Below are 22,188 nucleotides of genomic sequence, written 5' to 3'. Positions count from 1 at the left end.
GAAAAAACATGACTGCTACTGCTGAACCCAGGACAATAGGTTAAGAAAGGGAGAAAGGAAAAAGATTTGGTTAATCTAGCAGGTATCCCTTCCCCAAGCAATTACCTTTTGGGTAGGGTGATTCCCTCTCACCTGCTTCATCCTTGATGGGAGCCAAAACAGCCTTTGCTTGTGTACAGTGAGTGTTGCTGAGTGATGAGGGAGCCAGGAGTCCTGCTCACACCTCCAGAGGCTGCCTGACTTTAGTGACCACCTAGAGCTGCTGAGTGAACAGAGAATGTGCGCTTTACCAGCCTGTTTGACTCTTTCTTATACATCTGCCGGATTTGAATGTTGCTGTAACTTCACATACCTGAAATAAACCTGCTTCTGCACTCTTGGGCAGGGAATCTTGTGCAGCAGATTGCTGAAGCAGAGGCTTTGCTCAGCTGTCAGCTGCTGTTGTAAGAATCTAAATCAGTTGCAAGGTATAAAAGGAGCAAACCAAAATGTTTCAACAGGATGCAGCCAAAACATTGAAAATTTGATCTTTGACCTTTCTTAGTAATTTTCCCAGGTTGTCATAGTTTCAATTTTCTGTATGTATAATCATAATATCTTGTAATGGGGCCTGATCTGAGACTTTACAGGGAGACTTTACTATGCTTTGGATCAAACTCTTTTTAAATTTGTAAGGGTGAAGCGCTTCTTCACAGAAAAAAAATATTGGAAGTTTTGATACTGGCTATACAGCTCTGTTTTGTGGGGCACATGGGGAACCATTAACTTTGGCAAACACTTCATAGTAGTGCTTTTCTTCAGTCTCAATGAGTTTGACTATGTCTACAACCAGTCTCCTTTTGCTGCTTGTGCTCCTTGCTTATGTTTTCAATTTATTTTGGTACTTAGGGATGTTGAGTCATTAGAGAACACGTTTAAACTTACTCTTCCAAAAATGTCAGCTGCCAAACAGATGGGGTGGGGGGAGGGGGGTGGGGACATCATACTCTTTCAGTTAAAATTAGTTGCTTAATGAAAATGCAACAGGAGAATCTTCTGTTTCTTCTGCTGCCCTATTTTCAGTGTTCCACTACAGCTTGAAGGCTTTCAAACTTTGAAAACAAACAAACTTCACCCTTACCTTTCATGTGGTTTCTAGTGTATTTTCAGTGACCTGTAGAGAAGATCATGCTGTCTGATCTGCCAAAGGCTTGGTTAATTCCAAAGCCTGTCTCTGTCCAGTGTCACTAGGCTGCATAGATGGATCTTGATATAACTGAATCTGTGTGATTTACCTGGGGAAGAAGGAGGATAACTTTATTTCATTTTCTCTCACTTTAATATTTCAGTCATGTCTTCTGCCAACATATCTTTGTGTTAGCACCTTTTCATTGTAAATGCTTTGATAGTGAGTAAGTTGATATTTGCTTGGAATGGATTTTGTGCAGCAATTCCTGAAGTTAGGTTTGAAATATGCTATCTCTTAGTGGCCTTTTAGTTTGTCTTTTAATAGGCCATGGCAGGCTTGTGACAAACCTCAGTTAAATAGAGGCATCCAGCAAATCTAAGAAAATCTCAAAACTGGTGACTGAATTATCTGATCTGTCTTCATGAAACTCACAGTGTGAGAATGGATATTCTGTGGAGTTGGTAAAAGATGAGCTAAAAATGAAATGCATAGTGGGTAACAAAATTCTGGAATTTGTTGATATAGCACGTTGTGTAAGAAATTCTTTAGGCAACAGGTATAGATGTGCCTTCTAACAACCCATCTGCAATCTCTGGAGGAGGAGAGAGGAAAGAAATAGATTGCTGGCAGCACTCAGGTTGGCAAGTGCCTAACTAGTGTTTTCCACCACTCTTGAGCAAGATGGGCCATTGCATTGACCCAGTAACCAATTTCCTAAATTCTTGTAATTCAGTCTCAGTTGGACGGGTTAAAAAAATGAAAAGTTGGAACTGGGAAGATGTGATATACAGGGATGTGTGTCATTAGCATATGTTTCATTGCTTTCATGATCGCACCAGTTTTGTCTGTGTGAGTTGGCCTCATTCACCTGCTAAACATGGAGCACTATGACCACAGATTAGTGCCTGCTCAGAAAGGGGAAGTCAATGCTGGCACCTACTTCTGGCCCTTCTTATGAGTAAGGACAGGGGTCTCTTGCTTGCAGAAGTTGTGGAAGTAGTGGATTGCATCTGGGAACGTGTATCCCTGACATGAGCTCTTTGTCTGGGCAAATTGTACCTGGGCTGGGAAATTTTTGGCAAAATTATACTGGATTTGGTTCAGTAAAAGTGGAGTGCCTTAGGCCATTGGGTGGATCCCTGAACTGTTGACACTGCAAGTAATTACCCAGCCTGTTTTTTCTTTAAATGGTGCAAAGGTTTACCTGGAGACAAAGCCACAACTGAAGATGGAAGCCTGACCTTTTGTCAGGCTATCTGAGAAATGACTCCCCTCCTAAAACTGGCAGAGCTACTTGTCAGTCATCATCTGTAATGTACTTTCATTTCGATTTAAATTTGCTTTTTCTTCTTGATTTCATTCACAGTGGTTGCTGACATCTTTAAGTGTGGCACAAAAGAAAAAAAGTTCAGTTTGAACTGACAAGTAAATTGTTATATAACTTTCCAAACCCTTAAAGAGAGCTGTTGTAATTATGCTGTGGATTTTACTTTTATATAACTGTACGTACTAATTCGTATAACTCCAAAGTGAATTACATGTTTGAATTGTTTGTATTACCTCTGGCCTTTGATTCAGTGCTCAATAAAGTCATTGTAATGATTTTAGGTTGTGTATATTGTTACATGAACATTGCGTTGCCAGAGCATCACCTCAGCAGTTAGTCTACATGATGCATACTCTTATTGTAAAATAAAGTGTAATCCAGTTAGTGTTTTGTAAACCTCCAATTGCTGTTTTCCATCTTGCTTCTGCTAATATAATAGGAGCCTCCTTTTCAAGTGCCTTCTTTGTCACCATTTCTTCTATTGTCTGAGTCTATTGTAAGTATTGGGGGGTGGGGGGAGGGGGAAGGAAGGGGAAGAGAGAAAGAAGTTCCTCTCTGAAGAAGTTTTCAATTTCTTGCATTTTTAGATCTGCCCGATACAAACTCAGGATCCAGGAGAAAATATTTCTTCATCAAATTTAGACATTTTAGAAAATTACTTAGACATTTTCTAAAATGCAGAAAACAGTTTTGCAGCATCCAGAGGGAACTGGTCACATTAAACAAATACTTGCTTATGTCAAAAAGCCTGTGTACTGAGGGGCTTTGTGTACTGGGCACACCCTCTGATGCACTCAGGTGTGTAAGTGGAATGGTGACGTAAACAGAAGAAACATGAGCAAAGCTTCGGCAGCACATCCCTAAAGCCAGTCACATTCAGCAGTGCTGTCAGTGAAGTTTTGATTACTGTTAGTGACTATGTTCTTCTGAAGTGAGCTTTGAGCTGTAGCATTTATTTATCTTGAATCCTGTCTGATTTTACCTAGGTGCATTCAGATGCTTACTGAATTAAGGTATTGATGTATTTGTCTCCTTTAAGCTAAACAGTTGTCTGAAAATAAAAGCCCTTTATTTCAGTTTTGTATAACTGCAGTGAGTATTTGCTTACAGTTTCCTATTGGGAGTTGCCATGGTTATTGTCAGTGTGCAAACCAGAATTGTGCTACATAGGAGGGCGAGTTTCAAAAGGAAAGGTGAGAACTGGCAGAAGTTGGTGGCAACTGTCACTTTTTTGGCTGCTAAAGTTGCTTTCACATAGAAAAGAGACCTTATAAATGCTTGCTTTAATTTCATTTCATTTAAAAGAATTAATAAAATTCACCCAAAGTTACTGGCTAATCAAGTCAGGGATTTAATTAGAACTTGGATGTGAACTGCATGCAGCAAAATTCTATGTGAATGAAGTACCAATGAAGACAAAATTTTGCTTGTTATATGGCGAAGTCCAGCTCCAAGCAGTTAATGGAGCATTTTTAAATGTTTCCACAAACTCTCATCATTTATCACATTTCCAGGATGCTAGGCAAACACATGCTGTGTGAGCTCTTGCTCCTTCACTGGCACTTGTCAGCATCTACTTAGTATTTCTCTTGAAGACTTCACATATTTGCACAGCACAGTACGCCAGAAGTGTACATCTGAGCAGAGGAGAACCTTCCATCCATTCCACAAGTTACAGAGTGGTTGCTTGGATAGTGCTGCAGGGCTGTGGCAAATAATTGGTTTTTGTTGTGTAAAGAAATGAATCAAAAAGTGGACAATCCAGAATATGGCTCGTGTGTGTTCTTGCGTAAGGAAAACTTTCCATGATGGTGTTCCCGGTGTTACTATCAACATAATATAATGTGTTCAAATGTTAACCTTTCAGACATCAGTAGCAGTTGTTTTGGAAAAGGTTAGCTACAGCTGTAGCAGAGACATGTTAAATTCATCACCCCTGGAGTTCTCTAATCGTTGAGGCTGGGATTTTCCGTTTCATAGGAAGCAAGGCTTCTGAGGGAAAGATTGATAAGGAACAAGGGAGCTAAGTATCTCATAGAAAACTATAAAACCATTATGTGGGTTCTGTATGAGCCTTGGGAGGCCCGTGTTTAGTTGCTGAATCAGCAGGTGTGATTGGATAAGTTGGAAAGCTTAACAAAGACCATGTTCACCAAATACGTACCCCTTCCCAAGGTACTTTGGAGAATGGTGGTTTCCATGTTCATGTTGCAGTGAAGGGTATCCTAAACACTGCAACCGGTAACAATAGTAATGCCCTTATTGTCATGTTAATAGCAAAGTGCCAGGATGTGACCATTATATATAGGGGAATTCAGATTTTCCTTTTATTTATTTATGGATTTTTTCTTCTAGTTTGCAGTCCTCTTGGAAAGTAATCTGAAGGGTTTCCTGAGGAATAATTTTTCTTCCCTAATGAAGATCTGTTAGGTTTTCAAATACCAGAAGTGCCAGAAGCCCATATGCCTCATATGACTTATGTTAGAAATCCTTCTGCTTGGAGAATGTGATTGCATTAACAGCAGAAGTAACTATAGGTTGAGGCACACCATTACTTTGGCATGTGAGTTGTTTTCTGCACTGAACACGTCACCTGGAACCCGGATGCACTCCCTGTGTCAGGAAACATTTTGTGCTGTCCCCTTACTAGAAAACTGAACTTTCCATAAGTGAGTGTGATATATGCACTGCTGTGGATGAAATTGAACTCCTGGCTATGTTAGCCAGTTTAAAAGGCTTGAAAAAAGATGCCTCTTAGCCTACATTATCAGATGCTGCTGCTATATACAATACTTTGTCTAGTGAAATTGTGTGACTTCAGAATGCCTTTTATTGAAGCAATAGCCCATGAATATCATCCAGAAACAAACCAAGGCTGCATCCAGTGTACTTCAAGACAGTGAATTACTGCTCACTTTTTGTGGTTTCCCATGGAGGAGAGCATGGTGCAAGAGAGCATGGGCTGGAGGTCATTCCCAGTGGGCAGGCTGGATGTGGCTATTCTGAGGGTTAGTGAACATTACCTCTACAGAGGTGATCAGACTGTGCCAGTTGACCTCCAGGCTGCCTGTGTCCCAAGCATTGTTTATTCTGCAAGTACATACCTAGCCAGTGTCATGATTTGTTCTGTGAGTCCCTTTGGAAGATTGATGTTTATATTTGAAGTAGAAACAGTTGATTAATCTTAGCTCTGTACAACTGGTGGTTGTTGCTGGTGTTTTTTCTTTTTAAGCTGAAGTTTTTCTCTTTGAGCATTCCTCTTGCATTATGTCAGCTTCACTCTGAGTTGCCAAACTGTAGTGAAAAGTCACTCCTCTTTGTTCTTTGTATGGTAGGCGGTCAACTAAAGGTGATTATTTGTGCTGAGGTTACCAAGCAGCAAGTTTAAGCACATCATCGTCTTCTCTAGAAGACACCAGCAGAGGCTTAATGTATTTGGAGTAGTTACCTATCTGCACTGTTGGCTTAAACTGGATCATGAGGGGGAAATCTCAGCTTGCCACACTCTGAGCTGTGTCTTTCTAGTCTAAAGAGCTTCTAACTTGCTGGTGAAAGTGAATACTTCTGACCTGGGCAGAGCCCTAGAAATTCTCCTGTATGTATTTGTTGGCTTACAGTCAAAATATGCTGTGATTCAGAGGTACACAGAAACAAAAATACCAATATACTGACTCCATGTTTTTTCAATCTCTAGGTACTTCCTTTCCCCAGCCAGGTGGTCTACAACAGAGTTGGAAAGTGTGGAAGTCGAACTGTGGTTTTGCTTTTGAGAATTTTATCAGAGAAACATGGATTCAACCTGGTTACATCCGACATCCATAACAAGACAAGACTGACCAAAAATGAACAGGTAACTTCATCTTCGATCCTGTTTTCTTAGTATGTTTGTGAGACTGAGAGACAAAGGCATATGCTGGCAGAAATCATATTTAAAATGCACACTGGTTCTTTGACCTGAGTAATCAGCCAGAATTCATCATCCTCTGAGTGGCTTCAGTTAATAGGCAAAATGGATGATAGAGCCAAGAGCAACATGATGTGGAAGCTAAGCAGAAAAGCTAACTTCCAGTGAGCCAGCTCGTGAATTTAGTCAGCGTAGCAGTTAGTCCAGCAGTGAAGCAAGAAGGGTTAGTACAAGAGAAGTTAGGTGCTAACAGCTTCTGGGATTTGTATTAATGTATCTTCAGGGCACAACCATTTATCATATAAGCAGGCCAGCTTATTTAGACCTAACTTGGGTCTCTTTTAGTAGAGCAGGAGTAAATAATAGCCAATAGTTGTTTTGTTTGGGGTTTTTCCTCACTATCTTCATTCAGAATTTTCTAGGAAACATTTGCTTCAAAAAGCTGTTCCCCAGTGCTATACTAACCTGTGTTGCTATAATTTGACACATCCTTGATCTTATCTCAGCCTCTTGCTCATCTGCCTTTTTCATGCTATCACACAACCCTCACTAAAGCAAATGAAAATATCACATGAAACCTCTTTACCCAGGCACCCCTTTTCCTGTTCCTTTAAAGTTGTAGAGGGCATTATTTTTGCAGCTTTGATTCCACAAAAGATCCAATTATTTAAATTCTTTTGTATTTAGGGTAACCAAGTGCCCTCCGAATATCACTGCCATCAGCAGATGCTGGTGCAAGTAATACAGAAAACCTCAGGCTCTGAAGAGTATGGATATGGTCAGATGCTATAGACATGGCTGTTGCACACAAATTGCCCACAGCTGCTATTTTGATCTACAGATCAGGTAGAGGCTGCAATAACTGCCTGTGTCACTTCTAGAAATAGCAGCCAGCAAACCACAAAAGAATAAATGCAATGGTATATACAGACCTGGGCCTGCCAGTGGCATTGTGCTATGATTGGGGGTGATTTTTTTGTAGCCTGTTTATGAGCAGAAGTTTGTTATTTTAGACACAGTGGTTCATTTCAAATGGAAATTTGGGAGCAGATATTTGTCCTGCTGGTCCCACCTTCCTTCCTTCCAAGATGGCCATAGGTGTCTCACCACCAGCTGCCTTACCTAACCCCACATGGTGTTTTAAGTTCAGCCCAAGGTGGGGCCGACTAGCCAGGGCTGCCATGCCAACCCAAAGGCTTCTGTGCACAGCTGGGTGCAGCACCCCAGGGGAAAGGTTTGAGGGGGAGGACAGTATCTCCCCAGTGCCCCTGCTTGTGGCCAAGGGAAGGTCTGGGCTGCAGTTACTGCAGCATCCCTCTGTGTATCCTACTGGCAGCACCTTGGAGCCTCGGAAGTTTGCAGGATGGTCCCATCGGGCCCCATCAGGTCAGGGTCAAACTATCCTGAGCTACTGCCTGGTTAGTTTTTCTGCTTAACTGTAGGATATGGGATAGAAGACTTCAGTGGGTATGACTGCTTTTGGGTTTTGGCTGTGTCGTTCATCAGATATCACATCACAACAGTCTTCAGTATTTTAGTCAAGTATGTGGAGATTCTGGAGGCTTATTTTTGATTCAACCAGTACAATGACAGAGGATAAATATCCTCATTACTTTGTCTGCACCAGAAGCTGCTCTGTTACTAGGTAAAAATGGGCTGGAACACAGATGATACTGGATAAATTGACACTGAGCTAATGGTGTACTCTATAGATTGCCCTAGTATAACTTGGGTCTCTTAAATTATGGCTTATTTACATAGTTACAATATGTTCATAATTTAATGAGTACTTTTGCTGAAAAGTGCCTTTGATCAGCAGGAAACATGCCTGGAGACAGTAACTGTGTTGTTCAGGGTGGTTTTAGTTGTCTTCTCATTTTTTATGAGCAGAATAGGAAAAAATAAATTATTTCTGCCACCTTTAATGTGGTGTACACAAGGGGAAGTTAAGAGAATGGATGGTCTCAGGCTCCAGGCATTGGAATGAGAGAAAAGAGAGCTGGGCAGGGCTGTAGGCTCCCAGCATGTGCATGGGCTTCTCACTGAAGATATGTCTCTCTTCCTTATGTAATTTGTCTGTACTGTGTTTGGTTAATGCCCTGATCCAGCCAAGACTTTTATGTAAATGTTTAGCTTATGTAGTCTGCTGTTGTTGAATAAAGTTAAGCATGTAGGTGTTCTTAATGACTATGGAGACTGCACATAACTGAAATCCATATTTTCATTGCCTTTCCCAGTCTCCTACCAAGACATTTCCCCAAATCATATGTGCTTGCCAGCAATTATAAGTGCAGCATTTGAACATCTGTGGGCATAAGGGAGTGAGTTCTGGAAATAGATTGGTTAATCTGTGCCTTACCATTTGCTATGATATTTCCAAGTAAATTAAATTCAGAAAATAATGTGTATTATTCATGTATACAAAGTTAATCTAACTGATGTGGCTTTAAGATGACAAGCAGACTCCTGCAAAATAATTCTTCCCCTTCCCTGCCTTCCTCCCCACCACCCTTTTTTGTTTGGTTGTTTTTTATTTTTTTCATTTGGAGAGTAAGAGTATAGATGTAGATATATTATAGAGATACCGATATGAATTGCAGGAGTAATTGATGGTTTATCCTCATATTGTTTACTTCTACCACCCATCCTTATGGCCATGCAGCCAGCTTTATGTCTAATTCCAGTTTAACACACTAAAATTCCATCACTAATTTTTCTTAAGTGCTTCTAAAGACAAAATTTGTCATAGCAGCTTGGGGAGCTGGAGAAATTCTTGAAACTATTCCAAGTTTTTGAAAGCTGAAAACAAAGACCTAGTCTCATTCCTGCGAGTTGTTTATGGAAATGATACCAAGATGAAAGTGATATACCAAACACCTGTAGATACTTGTGCATCCTGGACCCTGCATGCCTGAAAACAGTAGAGGAAGGTAAAGAACTCACAAGAAAGATACAGAGATTTTTTTTTTTTTTGTCCTATTTTATCAGTGTTAGTAGAGACCAGAGTGTGATCCAGCTGACCTCACTTGGAAAATTCCAGTTGCCTCACCGTTTTTGTACATTTTGACCTCAGATTCTCCCAGTGAAATAACAGCAACTTAAAAAAAAAAGTGGTAATGTTTTGGCTGTTGTCTGGGTGGGATTATTATCAGATTCTTTTTGTTCCCAGTAGAATTTACCTATTGCAAACACTGAACCAAACAGGACTGCTATGAACAGTTAGCTTGGGGAACTGGCTGTTTTCAGAAGAGGGAAAGGTGGTGTCCTCTCTCACAAGCCTTGAGCTGAGTTTTTAAGCAGGAACAATGCTGTGGCTGGAGCAAAGCCATCCTCCACGTTTCTCCCCTCTCGGAGAGGGCCTGTCCAGTCTCCCTCAGTCATTTAACTGTGCCATCTGCTGGATTGTGATTTGCAGTACAGCAACAAATGCATGAGTGATGCTGAGCCGTTATGGTTTAATTTCTTCAGCATGGCTAACTGAGATCCTACAGTAGTAGCGTAGGATGGTAGACAAAGGAAAAACCTTTCCGTTTGGATATTGCCTTCTGATGTTCTTGCTCAGGTGGGCTTTAAGATTCAGAAACAGCTTGTGATTTACAGGATTGCATCTCTTTGCAGATCTGGTCTTCTTTAAAGGTCCTGTTTAAGGATCAGTGCAGAAAATGAATTTTGGAGGAAAACTTACAATAAAAGCTTAAGGAATCACAGTGGTAGAAAGATATTATGCTAGGGAGCAAATCAGCATTTATGCTAAAGACCCTGTTCTTTACAATAAAGTGTTTATGGAGAGGTGGAATGACAGCAGATGTGTGTTGACCACACCACAGAGGTATTTGCCAAGTGCTTGTTGTGGTTTCTCATCTCTGCAGGCTTTTGCCATGCAGTGTGCCCAGTTCTTTTGGTTTGCTTTTGCCCTGCAGTTGAGCTGATGTGGCTGGGCCATGCCATAGGCTCCACTGGTGGATTGAGAGCATGTGGGCATGAGATATCACTGCCTGCCTCTCCAGTCTTTGTGTCCTGGCATTTCCTTCTCCCTGGATCCTTGTTTAGCAGCATGAACCCTCTGGTGCAATTTAATTAATTTCAAAAGCAAATTGCTGTCTTTTTCAGCACTGTTTCACTGCAGTAACCTGACTTTCCCAGGAGAGCTCATGGTAGCAGCAAGAAAAGGAATGGCTCTTCATGGGCCCTTATCCTAGTGAGCATATGCTCCATTCAAGCTTACTCCAGATATTTCTACAGCTGCTCCCTCTAAACATGGGTGTGTTCTGGTTCATCTCTTTCCTAACAGTGTTTGCCAGGGTAGTTTTTCTTCTGCTGCTTGTGCTTTTTCATGTCTTTCCAAACTTAGATTGGTTAAGACAATCTCCTACATCATTTGCACTTGTATGTCTGTCTCCTACATAACTCATTCCCTCCAAAGGTGCTTTGCTTTCCTCAGCTGTTCTCCTCTGCTCAGTCTTCCTCTGTGTTGGTACTCTACACTAGCTATCTTGTAAAACCCAAGAACCAAAACACCAAACCAAGAGCAAAAGAACCCACTGGAGACCTTACTCCTATGGGAGACCTTTCAAAATTTTTTTTTTTTTTTTTTTTTTTTTTTAAAGTCATCTTAAAAGGAGGCACTGTCTAATGTTTGGCTTCTTAGACTGAAATCAGTTCAGCACAGTGGGATCAGAGAGAGGTAGGCCCATGGGAAATATGGCCACAGTTTGCATGTGGCTGTGAGCCATTACAGTTACTTATTTTTCCCTCCTGACATCTGTGTGTTGTTTCTGTTAAGCCTTACTTACCCTTTTGGCACAGTTTTTAAAAGGATGGTTTTTGCTTGTTTGTTCATATGCACATTGTAGCTTTATCCACATCTGCTTGCAAGTCTAGTTCATCATTAAGTGTCTAAATGTGAAGGTACTTTTAAGTCAAAACAAAATTCTGTGCGTGCTTTGGTCTAAGCTATTCTTATAGCTCAAGAGATTGAGTTTGGTAGCAAGGGATTTTAAAAAAGCCAGGAGCCAGATGCTGTCCTACTCTCTGTGCATCTTTCCAGACTTTGCTCCAGAGGCAGAAGTGCCTGTGCTGGTACAAAAACTGGTTGACACAAGCCTGACACTGACATCAGGTGAAGTGCAATGGGAAACATGATAGTGGTGTGATGTGAATCCGCCTGGTGCTAGCAAATTGGTACCAGCCCTAGGGAGAGATGAAGAGTAAGGGAGGCTTGCATGGTGCTTTGTAACACTCACATATACTACTCCCACACGTTTATGTAGTGGTATTATGTTAAAGGTGCCTGACTTTTTAAACTCAGTGGGATTAATCTGTATATGTATACTATCTGTAAATATCCATATTTATACTCTAATGTTTGTTTTTTATTTATTCCAAGATGCAGTTACAGTGGTGACTGTAATGGCATGAATGGAGTTTTTATTCCATATCAGTAACTTTTTTCTGTCATCTTCCTTCATTCATTCATGCAGATACAGTAACACAGGTAAAATGCCAATAAACATAAGTAAAGCTTCGTACAGTTCTGAGAATTTAAATTCTCTTTCACTTTTCTGGGTAAAAACAAAGAAGCCAACTGAGACATCTGATAGACAGTCTCTAGAGTCTCCCCTTGTTTCATTCTTCAAGATGAATGAATATAATTTTTTGGCAGACAGAGTCCTGAAAAAATGTTGGCTTGTTTGGTTTGCAAGGGAAGCCTTTGTCTCATCAGGGAATTAACAAACAGTAGCCAATTGCTTGTTCCAATTATTACAAAGTTTCCTGGGCTTTCTAATTCTGGTTTGGGCAAGCTCTTCTCTTCAGGTTTATTAATTTCTTTTTCACAACATTTATGTTGTACTGAAGGAACTGTATAAAGATCTGTTTGTACTTGAATCAACCAGTCTGGGGTCTGTATATGACTAACTAAAGCAGGGGGGCTGTTCCCTTCTTGCCACTTTTTTTAAAGCACACATCTGTCTGTTTTCTCTTGTTTCTCTTTTCTTTTCATATTGTCTTTCTGTTTGTGGTCTTTTAAGTTCCATCCCCTTGGGTTTACAGCCCTTCGGACTTAATATATCTTCGTATTCTAATACACCGTGATGCACTTTTGTTGTGGTTTAAACTCAGCCAGACAGCTTGTTCACTCACTTCCCCCCCTTCTTTCCCTCCCCCTACTCCCGGAGGAACAGAGAGGAGAATTGAAAAGAATGCAACTCCCACGGGTTGAGATAAGAACAATTTAGTAACTAAGGTATAACACAGATCACTACTGCTACCACCAATGATAACAATGATAAAGAAAATAACAAGGGAAGAGAATACAACACCTCACCACCAGCCAATTGATAACTCACTCCCCCAACCCGACCAAACACCGACCGATACCTCCTCCAACCCTGCAGTCTACCAGCCCTTCCGGCTAACTCCCAGTTACATCCTGGGCATGACGTGCTGTGGTATGGAATACCTCTTTGGTCAGTTTGGGTCAGGTGTCCTGTCTCTGTTTCCTCCTGGCCTCCCCTCCTCCCTGGCAGAGCATGAGGCTCACAAAGTCCTTGGCCAAACCAAAACATCTCTATCAGCTCTGTTCCCAAGCCGAAAGTCAAAACACTGCACTGCACCAGCTACCAAGAAGGAGAAAAATGACTGCTACTGCTGAACCCAGGACAGTATCCACCCCTTATTCTATACCATTCACGTCATGCTCAGATCCCACATTTTCAGTATACTACCATCACTCTTATCTTAGTGCATGGACCAATCCCTATAAAGCTGCTGAGTCCATTGGTCCATGATGTCAGGCTTCATCTCTTGTAACAGTCGTCCTGAACAGGAGAGACTGTGTGCAGTATTCACACTCGTGAATAACCTGGGCAATAGTGTCCATTGCTAAGTCCACCCCTCGACCATGAGCCCATCTCTGTGTTGCATCTCTGCTCTGATGGCCTGAATGTCATGGGCCCACCAGGCTCAAAATAATTCACTGTCCCCTTAAGCAGTTTCTGCAGCTTGTTGCTGGGGACTCCATACAGCTCCTTCCATCTCCGATGCTTCCAAATTACTGGAGGAGCCCAGTGGACTAGATACTTGCCCATACTGTCCCACATGCCCTGCCACTCATGACTGTCCAGCCTTGGGGAAAATCTCTTGGTCCCCCTATATTGTTGTCTAACCCCAGAGAAGACCCAAACCTGACTCTGCTTAACTTTTGAGATCAGACAAAATGGTCGTGGGTAGAACACACTCTGTGTGTGTGTGCCAACATGCTGATCCCCACCACAATCAGCAGGCAGGTCCCAAGGATACCCAAAGGCCATTCAAAACCTTCAGAACTCTCAGTTGATGCTGCTGTACTTGTCACTGGGGCTGGTGTAGCTGCTGTGCTTGCCGGCTCTCCCACCGCCAGCTTCTCTTTTCCTGAGTCCAGCTCTTCCTCCTCTGCCTTCCTGGGAAATGCTGCGTGGTCTCCTGCATCCTCCTGGGGCTCGGCGGGCGGCTTCCGCGGAATGCTCTCGGCCGCCGCGGGGTTCAGCTCCTCCGCAGGCCTCGGGTCCTCCGTAGCCTTCCAGCTACCAAGAAGGAGAAAAATGACTGCTACAGCTGAACCCAGGACAGCTTTCTTAGACTTAATATGCCTTGATATAAAGGGTCTGTACCTAATATGCCTTGATGGACTTGAACTAATTTGATAGGAAAAGACCCATCTTGAGAAGACAGACAAACTGAGCTGTTTGCTTCAGTCATCATCGTACATGTATGTGTATAAAATTGTTGAGGCAGAGGAAAAATAGGTAAAAGCATATAAGTTTCTGCACTTGTTTATTTGGTTCTAGAAGTTAAATAGCTGTAACTTGTGTAGTCTGCAAGAAGAATGCCGGTTATGTGTCCTAGGAAAGAATGGAGATAAAAGATGGATGAGAAGCAGTAAGATGTGACATCCAGAGTAAAAACCATGGCAGAATATCAGTATAGCAAAACTGGGAGATAGCAGGAAAAAAAATTACAATTGTTGTCCCTTAAATGTAGTTTAATATTTGTTATGGCCCGGACATTCTTTTCTACAGTGTTCTTCAGGATTTTAGTGCAGTAACTCATCACATGCCAGTCAGTTTATCTTGGCCTCTGTTTAACAGACTGTTATTTTGTCTGTGTCAGGTATAGGATTCAAGTTTTATGAAATAGATTAATTTTTTTTTTTTTAAGTCTCCTTAATGGTGTCTAAATTTAGTACATCAATTGATATGGCTCAAACCAGAATGTTTGGTTTACCTTCTATCCCCCCCCCGTTTATGAATTTCTGTTACTTTCTGTATTGTTTTCTACTAACCAGTTTGCAAAAATCAATAAACTTATCATTTCAAATGCATTTGGTTTCAACGTCCATAGCATAACATGCATTTGAACACGGAACAGAAAATCTGAACATAAATCTTAGTAAATTAATAATAAGGAAGCAAAATTAACCAGGGTGTCTCAACTCACTAGCATGGTGCTCCACTAGATGCTTTGTTTTCTCTGCATCTAGATAGAGCTCAGCTTACGCAACCTAGATACTCATATCCATGGAGCGCTGTCTTCAGTCTATGCTGTTTACATTACTCCATTTTAGTGATCTGAAGATTTTATTTATTTCTTTTTAAAAAGTGAATGTGCCTGAACTAGAACTTAGCATCATCTTTCTCAAAGTGCCCAGTTAATCTGTACTCTTAATTTGCTGTAATAGTGAAAGGATTAGGAGTATGAATTTCTGTATTTAAACAGGTGAATCACTGTTTTGGCAATGTTGGCTATTTTTATTCTTATATTAAATTGGTCATTGGCTCAGCTCCTACTTTCTGTTACAATTTCAGACGTTTTACATTTTGGCATTCTGGTGAAAAGAGCCAGTGTTTTCAGAGGGCAGCTGCCACTTGCAAAGTTCTGGTGCAGATTTAGGCAGAGGTTAGAGTTTTCCTTTAGTTTATGCCTTTCCTTAAACTGATATAGGAAGTACGTAAGTTCAGTGATGGCAGGATGGTGTCTGCAGCTTAAACTTTCTTGCTTAGACATGAAATAGTAATTATTCCTGCTATCTTGATGGCAGTGTTTGGGAGGTATAGTGGGGAAGGGTTCCTGAGTAATTCAGACGTGAAAATTACATATGTTGTTAGTATAGTTGTATCTGCCTCAAAATGTGCATTGATGTAACCTGGAAAATGTGATTTGTTAATTCTTTTTTAGATGGAATTGATTAAAAACATAAGCACTGCTGAGCAGCCCTATTTATTCACTAGACATGTTCATTTCCTCAACTTCTCAAGGTAAGGCATTTTTTCAATTGTTTTTCATTGATTTCTATTAATTGTAATACATGGAATGTTTTCCCTCCTTTTTACGTATAAACAATAAAATTTACTTCCCCTCCCCCTTTCTGGTGCTGGAAGTCACATTCAGAAGTTTGGAGGGTTTTTTTTTATCTCTCTTTGCTACGTAATAGTTACATGGAGTATGTTTCTGAAAAGCCAGGATGCTATTGCATGCCTTTGCCTCCAAGCTGATCTAGGTTTACAACATTTCCAGCCAACATGTATGAGCTGGTAACTTAGGTCTTTAAACTGTGCACATTGTTGCAGAGGTTTTCTCTCTGTATAGCTGGATACTAATATGAGATTGAAAACTCCACTGAGTGCATTAATTTTCTACCCGGAACAACTCTTCACCAGTTTAACCAATTTAACTTTGTTCTGACAAAATAGTCCCCATTCCACAGGGTATGGAAGTAGTTATAAACCATGCAGATGGATTATGCTCTGTATCATGGGAGTGCAGTCCCTCCTGGCAGCCATTTAAAAGTATGCAGCAAGACTAGAGACATTTATAGCATGGAATGTGAAGAAAATTGAATTTGGATGAAACTTGGAAGGAATTTTTTGAAGGAGCAAGTGATGCCAATTAGCATTTAGCCAGGACACAAAGGTTAAAGCTGACTGCAGATGGTTATTGCCCAAGTTGTAAGTTTAATTTGGAAATTATATTTGGGAACCATGCCATCTGTGCCACTAGGTTGGACTCCATGCATTTACATTAAATAAATGTTTGTAGGAGTGTGAATTTCATTAATTTTCTGCAGATCTTTGCAAGAGGTTGCTTATCTTTCCAGCATATTGTTTTTGTGGTAATATCAGTGCATGTCCTCTGAATGTATGGCTTGGGAAGATAGTGTAGTAAAAAGTGATAAAATTGCGGGGGGAATGGAAGGGGAAAGAAAAGAGGAGAGGAGGCTGTTGTTCAGGGTTTGGTTTTGGTTTTTTTGTGTTTTGTTGGGTTGTTTTGTTGGGTTTTTTTTTAGAAAATATGTTGAGCAGTTGGAATTTCACTTGAGATATCAACTTAAGTAAGACCATGATTTTGTTACAGGAAAACAAGAAGAGTTAAAATTCCCATTTGTGTTCTCTATTCTGATTCCATGAGAGTTCCATTTCTAATGTATTATCTTTAAAAAATGAAACTCATAGAATAGGATGTCACATCTTTAATAAATGATCTTTCTGCCAAATTGCAAGATCAAACAAGTACCCACATAAAGAGATGTTTCTTGATTAAACTGTTTTTTTAGAGAGGGGACACAACATTAGTACATGAGAAAGAAATGAACATCATTGCCTCTTTTTTCATCCCAACATCCCATGCTCTATACATATGGTGCATCCTTGCCACGTTGGTAACATGTTCCTTTTGTTGTGTATCCATGGGATGAAATCTCTCTGCATTTTTCTTCCAATACAAATCCTTGAAAACATATAAAAATTATATGAGATGTGTAAAAGTATTTGCAGCTTCCTTTTTGGCTGTTTGTTGCAAACCTGGAAAACATATTTTTCATTTTATTGAGAGGACATGTGGTTTAAGTAGTAGCTGTAGAGTAGTGAAAAGACTAACCTTTAAACGAGACATCATTGAAGTACATCAACATTGCTTACTATTGGTTAAACATTTCCTAGTGTTTACTGATAAATAAACATTTGAGAGTTTTAGTCTGTGGTTTCAAAATTTATTGGTGCTATTACAACTAACAGTGAATAGCGTTGAAGAGTTGCTCTGTCCCTTAATTATAGGGTGATACGTTTCTGTCTTTGTAACTGATTTCATTAGGAACTTCAGTGTCAAGTATCTATCTTGCAGAAATTTCAAGAATGTGATTTAAAACCACATTATGAATATTACAGAATTGTGAAAGCATTTTAGTATTACTGCATTTTTCTTTTTAAACTGATCCTTTATAAACCACCTCTAGTGACTTGAGCTGAACTCAAATTGTCTGTGGAATACATTTCTTCCTGTTTGCCACAGCTCTTCTGCCAGCTCACATGAAAGCCATGCAATACCCCAGAAACTAAAAGAATGAGGGTCAAAGTATTGATGTGGTGGTTTCTTGGCTGACAGCTGAAGACCTTAGACAGCAGCTTGCTGTCAGCAGCTCAGGACAGTGGGGAGTGGGATGGGTGCTCAGGGACAGGTAGACCACTGACTGCAGGCTTAGGGTGGCTTCAGATCTGTGAAAGGCTCAAAAATCAGCTTGAAGATTGAAGAACCCTACTTTGGTGACAGCCCTTGCTCCTTCCCAAGGAAAGGGATGAGGCTTTCTACATACCGTTGTAGCAGAGCCATTACTGGAAATAGTGAATTTTTGCACGTGCAGTCATCCTGGGCATTAGTACAGTAATAAAACTCGTTTCTTGTTTGGCATTTTATACCTTTGAAATCAAGCCTTTGTTTGCAGGAAGGGATAAAGAATGCTTTATTCTCCTTTTTTTCCTGCATATATCAAGCTAGCAGACGGGTATATATATATTATAAAGCATGCTCTGCTTGAAGGACACTCTAGGGACAAAAGGAGTCTCTTCCATTTGCCTTGCACATACCTGCTTGAGACCTTTCAAGATCTGTAGGTATTGTTAAGCTGTTTTAGAGGCTATCACCAAGGTACTAGAGATGCAGTCATGCAAAACATAAGTCTGCTTTGCTTTTGCATAGAAGTGAATAATTTCTGTTGGAAAAGACCTTGAAGATCATTAAGTCCAACCATTAGCCAAACACTGCCAAGTCCACCACTAAACTGTGTCCCTAAGAGCCACATCTACAGTATTTCAAATGCCTCCAGTGATGGTGACTCAGCCACTTCCCTGAGCAGCCTGTTCCAAAGCTTGGCAACCCTTTCAGTGAAGACATTTTTCCTCATACCCCATCTGAACCTCCCTGGCACAACGTCAGGGCAATTTCCTCTTGTCCTATTGCTTGTTATCCAGGAGAAGAGACTAACACCCACCTCACTACAAGCTCCTTTCAGGTAGTTGTAGAGCGCAATGAGGTCTCCCCTGAGGTCTCCCCTGAGGTCTCCCCTGAGGTCTCCCCTGAGCCTCCCTTTCTCCAGACTAAACAACCCCACTTCCCTCAGCCCTTCCTCATCAGACTTGTGCTCCAGACCCTTCACCAGCTGTGTTGCCCTTTTCTGGACCTGCTCCAGCACCTCAATGTCTGTCTTGTAGTGGGGCCCCAGAACTGGCCTCACCAATGCTGAGTACAGGGGGATGATCACTGCCCTGAGTCTGCTGGCTCTGCTATTTCTGATAGAGGCCAGGATGCCATTGGCCTTCTTGGCTGCCTGGGCACAAACTGGCTTACATTCAGCCAGACATCAGTCAGCACCCCAAGGTCCTTTTCCACCAAGCAGCTTTCCAGTCACTCTTCCCCAAGCCTATAGCATGGCATGGGGTTGTTGTGGCCCAAATGCAGACCCAAGGCACTGAGTCTTCTTAAAGCTAATACACATGGCCTCAGCCTGTCATTCCAGCCTGTCCAGATCCCTCTGCAGAGCCTATCTTTCAGCAGATCAACACTCCTAGCCAACTTGGTGTCATCTGCAAACTTACTGAGGGTGCACTCGACCCCCTCATCCAGACTGCTGATAAACAAGACATTAAACAGAACTGGCCCACTGCTGAGCCCTGGGGGACACCACTTGTGACCAGTTGCCAACTGGAGTTAACTCCATTCACCACCACACTTTGGGCTTGGCCATCCAGCCAGGGGTTGTTTACCCAGCAAAGAGTACAGCTGTCCCAACCATGAACAGCCGGTTTCTCCAGGAGAACACTGTGGGAAATGCTGTCAAAGGCCTTGCTGAAGTCTAGAATGACAAAATCCACAGCCTTTCTCTCACCCATTAATCAGGTCATCTTGTCATAGAAGGAGATCAAGTTTGTCAAGGAGGACCTGACTTTTACAAAGCCCTGGTGACTGGGCCTGATCACCTCATTGTCCTATACGTGCCGCATTAAGGCACTCAGGATGATTTGCTCCATTATCTTCCCTGGCACTGAGATCAGACTGGCAAGCCTGTAGTTCCTTGGATCCTCCTTCTGGCCCTTCTTGTGGATGGGAGTCACATTTGCTAACCTCCAGTCAACTGGAACCTTCTCAGTTAGCCAGGACTGCTGATAGATTTTGGAAAGTGTCTTGGTGAGCACTTCTGCCAGCTCCCTTGGTATTCTTGGGTGAATCCCATTCAGCTCCATAGGCTTGTGTGCGTCTAGGTGGTCTAGCAGATCACTGACCATTTCCCCTTGGATTATGAGCCTCATTCTGCTCCTCATGCCTGTCTTCCAGTTTAGGGGGCTGGGTACTCTGAAAATGACTGATCTTACTACTAAAGACTGAGGCAAAGAGGGCATTAAGTACCTCAGCCTTTTCTTCATTCTTACTGGTGCTTCTCAGCTTCCCAAACAATAGTAAGAAAAACAAACCTGACTTGCAATTAACATCACTGATGTGAATAGCAGCAGTTTCTTTCTCTTCTTTGATGTGAGTGAATTTCTACATAATGCTTGTCAGAGGAAAAGCTTCTATTTCCAGTGGTTTGCAGCTTCTGTTCCCAGCCTCTCCAGTGCAGCTACAGCTAACTTTAGGAGATGATCCAGTGCCTTGGAAGGGTGACTGTTCCATCCAGTGCATTTTGGGACTGTTTTTTTTTGGGGAAGATGGTGCTGCTTATTGGATTCTCCTGTACTTGTGATTCCTGGGTGAGGCTTTTCATTAGGTCTTTGTGGTCATTGTATTACTCATCCTAAATGCTGGACTGACCTCCCCAAGAAACCCCCAGAGGGCTTTCTTCTATTAACCCTATTTGGAAATGTGTTTATACAGAGAGGTAAATGTTTCAATGCTTTTTCTCTTCATACCAGCTGTTAGCTACTAGGGATTTCTTTGTTCTTGATTGGAAAGAGTGTATTTCTCTGAAGTTTTCCATAAAACCATCCAGGCCGTGTTTGATGGCATTGTGTTACACCACTTCTGCCACTTCCTTGGTTCCAGTTGTCTGTCAATTTTACTGTCAAATTGTGTGGCTAGTTTCTAATGAGTATTTCTCTGGCTTTTGCTCCTTATTGACTGGAATGATTTTCTGTTCACTGATATTTCTCCCCATGCATCTGTCTGCTGCTGCTGTCTCCAAACAACTTTCACTCTTCCTTTTGATCACAGGTACTCTCAAACCTCTTGCTGGTGAGTATTTTTCTAATCCATTTAATAACTCTGTGGCTCTTCTCTGAATCTTCTCCAGCAGTTCTATGTATTAAGTGTAAGCATCAAAACTGTACTCTGGACCTGTACCAGCTTCACTAATGCTGTATGCAGTAGAAAAAAATAACTTTGCAGTCCCCATGCCTATACTTACTAAAGCTGCAGTTATGCCAGAGCAAAATGGGCTTTCAGGACAAAGTTGTTTTTCCAGTGTGTTTCCTAGGTATTTTCCTGATCATTCTTTATGAGGTTGCCATTTCCCATTTTACAGAAATGGCTTTCATTCCTTGTATTTAAATGTGTTAACCGAGGGGACATGAAGTGTGCAAAATTACTAGCTGCTGTCCTACTGCAGTCAATGTTCTGAAGAAGAAAATTAATTGAATAGTAAAAAAATAATATACTCTTTATGTGTACTCTCAGAATGCTGGGATCCATTGGCCTATGTTAACAAAAAAAAAACAACAGATAACTTTTTTTCTCATGTGCCCAAGGAGCTCTAGAAGTTGTCAGTCATAACCTCTGCTGTGATCTATAGTGCACAGGGTAGAAGCACCCACCTCCTTTTGCACATAACTTAGGAATTTGGTATGTTTGTGTCCTGGGTTCAGCAGTAGCAGTCATTTTTTCTCTTTCTTAGTAGCTGTCGCAGCTCTCTGTTGTTGACTTTTGGCCTGGGAACAGTGCTGATAACACCGATGTTTTTAGTTACTGCTCAAATGTTTGGTCTGGCCAAGGACTTTGTGAGCCTCATGCTCTGCCAGGGAGGAGGGGAAGCCAGGAGGAAGCAGAGACAGGACACCTGACCCAAACTAGCCAAAGGGGTATTCCATACCACAGCATGTCATGCCCAGGATGAGAGTTATCCGGAAGGGCACTCATTGCTCGGTCGGGCTTGTTTCGGCAGGTGGTATCGTATTCTCTTCCCTTGTTATTTCCCTTATCATTACTATTATTGGTGGTAGCAGTAGTGGTTTCTGTTATACCTTAGTTACTGGACTGTTCTTATCTCAACCCATGGGAGTTACATTCTTTTGATTCTCCTTCCCATCCCTCCGGGTTTGGGGATGGGGGGAAGGGAAGAAAGGGGGTGGGGAGGGAAGAGAGAAACTGTATGGCTGGCTTGCTGACAGGGCTTAAGCCACAACAGTTTGCCTCCACTTAGGGACATGTGCCCGAAGAGGTCACATTGCAGGACCAGGATGACAGGTATAATTTATCTTTGTCATATTCCAATTC

General features: G+C 41.5%; 1 protein-coding gene across 1 annotated transcript in view; it reads left to right on the top strand.

Moving 5' to 3' along the window:
- UST (uronyl 2-sulfotransferase) overlaps positions 1 to 22,188 on the top strand; it is a 168,409-nt gene that overhangs the window by 75,867 nt on the left and 70,354 nt on the right. Inside the window, exons 3-4 of the mRNA XM_057406825.1 lie at positions 6,190 to 6,345; positions 15,613 to 15,692. Coding sequence (XP_057262808.1) covers positions 6,190 to 6,345; positions 15,613 to 15,692 — 236 coding nt within the window. The remainder of the gene's footprint in view (positions 1 to 6,189; positions 6,346 to 15,612; positions 15,693 to 22,188) is intronic.

The sequence above is a fragment of the Pezoporus wallicus genome, unplaced genomic scaffold (assembly GCF_028554395.1).
Source record: "Pezoporus wallicus isolate ANWC-B61680 ecotype Strahan unplaced genomic scaffold, APGP_CSIRO_Pwel_v1 scaffold_6362, whole genome shotgun sequence".
Taxonomy (NCBI): Eukaryota; Metazoa; Chordata; class Aves; order Psittaciformes; family Psittacidae; genus Pezoporus; species Pezoporus wallicus.
The sequence above is the reverse complement of the archived record's forward strand: the minus strand, read 5'-3'. Positions and strand labels throughout refer to the sequence as shown.